Source organism: Schistocerca nitens, chromosome 4 (genome assembly GCF_023898315.1).
Source record: "Schistocerca nitens isolate TAMUIC-IGC-003100 chromosome 4, iqSchNite1.1, whole genome shotgun sequence".
Classification (NCBI taxonomy): domain Eukaryota; kingdom Metazoa; phylum Arthropoda; class Insecta; order Orthoptera; family Acrididae; genus Schistocerca; species Schistocerca nitens.
Genome location: NC_064617.1, coordinates 820,095,995 through 820,100,355, shown reverse-complemented (window position 1 = coordinate 820,100,355; position 4,361 = coordinate 820,095,995). Strand labels below are relative to the sequence as shown.

Below are 4,361 nucleotides of genomic sequence, written 5' to 3'. Positions count from 1 at the left end.
AGTTCCTATTCGAGTAAAGTTATACATATTTGGAAAAGTAGAACATTGTATTCATGAAGATAGCTTGGGAGGTTAGTATTTTTTCTTCTATATAAATGAACGATCACATTTGGTATTTGAAGCGTAAGAAGTATACAGAGACACATCATCCTCAAAGAGTGACAACTAAAAATGGTAGACAGAGAATTGAAGGTATTTGCACAGTATGTCAAAGCAAAAAGAGTAAATTCATTAAAAAAATTTTGTTTAGATCAAAATAAAGTTGGTTCTGGAAGTGGGAATATTCGTGAAGAAATTATAAATGAATTACATAAACCAATGAGATTAAATTTTCCTAGAAGAAGTGTTATTTCACTTGGTATTGATGATTTATGGCAAGCAGATTTAGTAGAAATGGATTCTGGAAACTTGAAAGGAATTTGAAAAATAAACAGAGGCTATAAATATTTATTAACAGTAATTGATGTTTTCTCAAAGTATGCATGGGCTATTCCAGTTAAAGATAAAACAGGTAAAAATGTAGCTGATGCTTTTCAAAGAATATTCAATGAAAGGTATCCTAAACATCTACAAACAGATAATGGTAAAGAATTCTATAATAAAGATGTTGAAAAACTCATGAAGCAGTATGATATCAATCATTATTCTACTTTTACAGAGATGAAAGCATCTGTTGTAGAACGATTTAACAGAACACTTAAAGAGAAAATGTGGAAGAGATTCGCTCTTCAAGGTAATTTTAAGTGGATTGATTTAGTCTCCAAATTGGTCAATGATTACAACAATACAAAGCATAGAACAACAAAAATGAAACCAAAAGAAGTTGATAAGAATTACAAACCACAGAGTGTTGTTACAGTCACTGAGAAAAATAAGTATAATGTTGGAGATAAAGTGAGAATTAGTAAACTGAAAGGAATATTTGAAAAGGGATATACTGCTAACTGGTCAACAGAGATATTTGAAATAACAGATGTTGTGTTATCCAATCCAGTTACATATAAATTAAAAGACAGTAGTGGTGAGGAGATAAAAGGTTCTTTCTATGAATATGAATTACAGAAGACAAATTACCCAGATGTATATCTTGTTGAAAAAATATTGAAGAAGAAAGGTGATAAGGTATATGTTAAGTGGTTAGGCTTCGATAATTCTCACAATAGTTGGGTTAATAAGAGTAATGTTATCCTGTAATTCTTTTATCTTTCCTTTTTTATTTTAAGTGTAGACATTGGCTATTAGTACACTAAAGGCAATAAATAATGTGGAAGTAGAGATTTTTTTATTTTCTTATTCATTCAATAATTTTAACCTATATAAATGAAAATATTAATTGTAACCTTGTTGTTAGTGAAGATAGCTACAGGAGAATATAGTAATAAAAAAGAAAACATTGTAAAGTATTTACAGGAATTTGGATATCTCGAAGCAGAGTCAGCAAATATTGGTGAAATTTCAGATATCAAAAATGCCTTAATTTTATTCCAAAAGAAGTTTAATTTGAAACCTACTGGTGAAATAGATCAAGAAACATTAGATCTGATAAACAAACCTCGATGTGGTGTAGAAGATCATGCAGTATCTTTTACCTCACATATTGCTAAATGGAATAAGAAAACTGTTAAATGGTATTATGCAGGTTCATCGAAAAGAATGAAAGAATTGAGTGAAATTGCTTTTAATACTTGGAAAGAGCATACAGATCTAATGTTTGAAGAAGATAATTCAAGTTATGATATTATTATTTCAAATAAAAGACGTTTGCACAGAATAGAATCACGTGGACAACACTATTGTCCAAAACCATTTGATGGTAAATCGGGTGTACTAGCTCATGCAAATTACCCAAATTTTAATAATGATGTTGTAGAAATCCATATGGATCAAGATGAAGATTGGTACTTTGAGATTGATACAAATACTCCAAAAGAGAAGATAAACTTTTATGCAGTTTTAGTTCATGAAATTGGTCATACATTAGGAATTCCTCATTCAGCAGAAAATACCTCAATCATGTATCCATTATATAACAGTTCCAATATTGAATTAAGTAAAGATGATATTCTTGTAGTACAAAGCTTATATGGGAAACCAGTTGTAGGAGATGATGATGATGAAGATGAGGAGACTGATGATGAAGAAAAAGATTTAGATCCTCCAGAATTATGTGAACTGAATAATAAAATTAAAAACTTTCTGATTGTCGATCAGGTCCTATATATTTACTATGAGAAATGGGTTTGGATAATGGATTTGGATAATTTAGATGTACGCACTAAACCACAACTTATAAGTGATTGGTTAACATTTCTTCCAAAAGGATTTAACAATATAACTGCTGCATATCAAAGACCATCTGGAGATGTTATTTTATTCATTGACAACAAACTGTATATAATGGAAATACCCTCTTTTAGGTTAAAATTTGGTTATCCAACATCTTTAACATCTCTTTCATTACGAAAAAATGTAATTCTACATTCAGCTGTGAACACATATTCTGGTAAAAGCTTTATATTTTTTGATGATGTTTATTATGTAGAAATTGATGAATGTAAGGGAATAAGTAAAAAATATGGACGTATTACAAAAGAATTTTCAGGAATACCTCCAGGTATAGAATCTAGTTTCAGATATACAAATGGATTATTATACTTTATTAAAGATAAAACATTCTATGAGTATAGTGAATTTACAAATTCTGTTGTTAGAGCAGGTAAATTTGATCTTTCATTATTTGGAATAGATTGTTCAAAATCTACTTCCAAGATGTTGGATATCATAAGCAATTTGAAAGAATCACTTAATCAATTAGAGAATTTCAACTAATGTCATTTATGTTGTTGATTTACTATAATGACCATATGGTAATGTATCTATTTTATTTTCTAAAACAATTCTCTTATTATCATGTGGGCTTAGAGCCTTTTTATTCACTTCCACAGTATATATTTCATGTTTCTCACTTCTAATTAAATTCATTGATCTATACTGCTCCTTATTATTGAAGAGGCAATCTTTATAATCGTCTAACGTTACTTTATTTTTTACTATACATTTTTTCACACCTTTTAACTTTTTATTCTCTTTCTCATCCACTTTGTAGGCATACATTTTAGCTATTAACCCTACAAATTCTGTCATAATTTTTCCACTACATTCATCTTTCATCTTACCCAAAACTTTCTTATTCACTTCTGGTATGCTATACTGGTTATCTTTTGGATAGTCACTTGTATCAAATAGTTCAACCATATCTTTCATATCTTTGTAGAAATCTTCAGTTTTTATGTTATATATGAATGAGTCAGTATCCTGATAACACAGTTCAATATTATCCCCATACTTCGGTTTCATAATATTGTAATGGAAATCATACATCAGTTCTTTTGATAAGTCTAAGATACTCATACCCACATATATTGGCTTATTGAACTGTATTTTTATCTTCTGCATGTGTATTGCAACCAATTTTTCATTGAATATTGTTCTAGACTTGAAATTCGGTTTAGCTATTAATATATCACATACTTCAGCATCAGATACTAACTTTATATCCACTCTGTTCCTTATATTCTCCATCGTTTTCCCAAACACTGAGTTATTCATCAGTTTATAGAAATCTTTTTCAAAATCATTTGTTGCCTTAGTTCTCATTTGAGTATTCAAATCTATGTATTTCTTTAACCAATCTGACTGTTTAAATTTGAGAATTCTATGTATTTTTCTCATCTTCATCCCCAGTTTTAAATACTGTTTTAAATTTCTGTAATGTATCACATATTTCATTTTGTTTTGTAATGTTGTTATTAGTTTTGACTCTTTTGTTCCTGGAATAATTTTATTTTCTGGAGCAAGTGGAAGATCTTTATGTTCATCATGTAATTCTTCTGGATATTCTAAATCCACTTCAAGAATGTATCCATATTCAGAATTATCTTCCATTTTCATAATGTTTTTTCTCCAATGGTTTACATAAAATTGAGGATAATTCAACCATTCAAATTCACCATAAGGTAAATATTGTGACATTGCCCATCCATATAGATTATTAGCATCAAGATACATTAAATAATTTGAGTCCTTTTCTTTATCAAAATCTTTTATATATTTGTTATTTGCTTTTACATATCTCTTACAGCATTGTGATATTCCACCTCTAATTCCTTTCTCAATCATCAATATCATATCATAATCATGTAATAAATCAAGTGGTTGTTTAGTCATTTTCAGCATTGCATCCCAACTTAATCCTGGTGCTGTATAGTACCATGCTGGATCCAAACTATATGCTTTCATGCATGTTTCTCTAAAGTTTTCAAATACATCAGCTAGTAATAGAACATCAGTTTTTAAATACA

General features: G+C 29.0%; 1 protein-coding gene across 1 annotated transcript; it reads left to right on the top strand.

Annotated features, from left to right (window-relative positions):
* Nucleotides 1–1,653: 1,653 nt before the first annotated feature.
* On the top strand, nucleotides 1,654–2,829 carry LOC126252594 (collagenase 3-like). The gene has a single exon (XM_049953496.1). It carries the CDS (start codon nucleotides 1,654–1,656, stop codon nucleotides 2,827–2,829), a length of 1,176 nt encoding a protein of 391 aa, XP_049809453.1.
* Nucleotides 2,830–4,361: the final 1,532 nt, after the last annotated feature.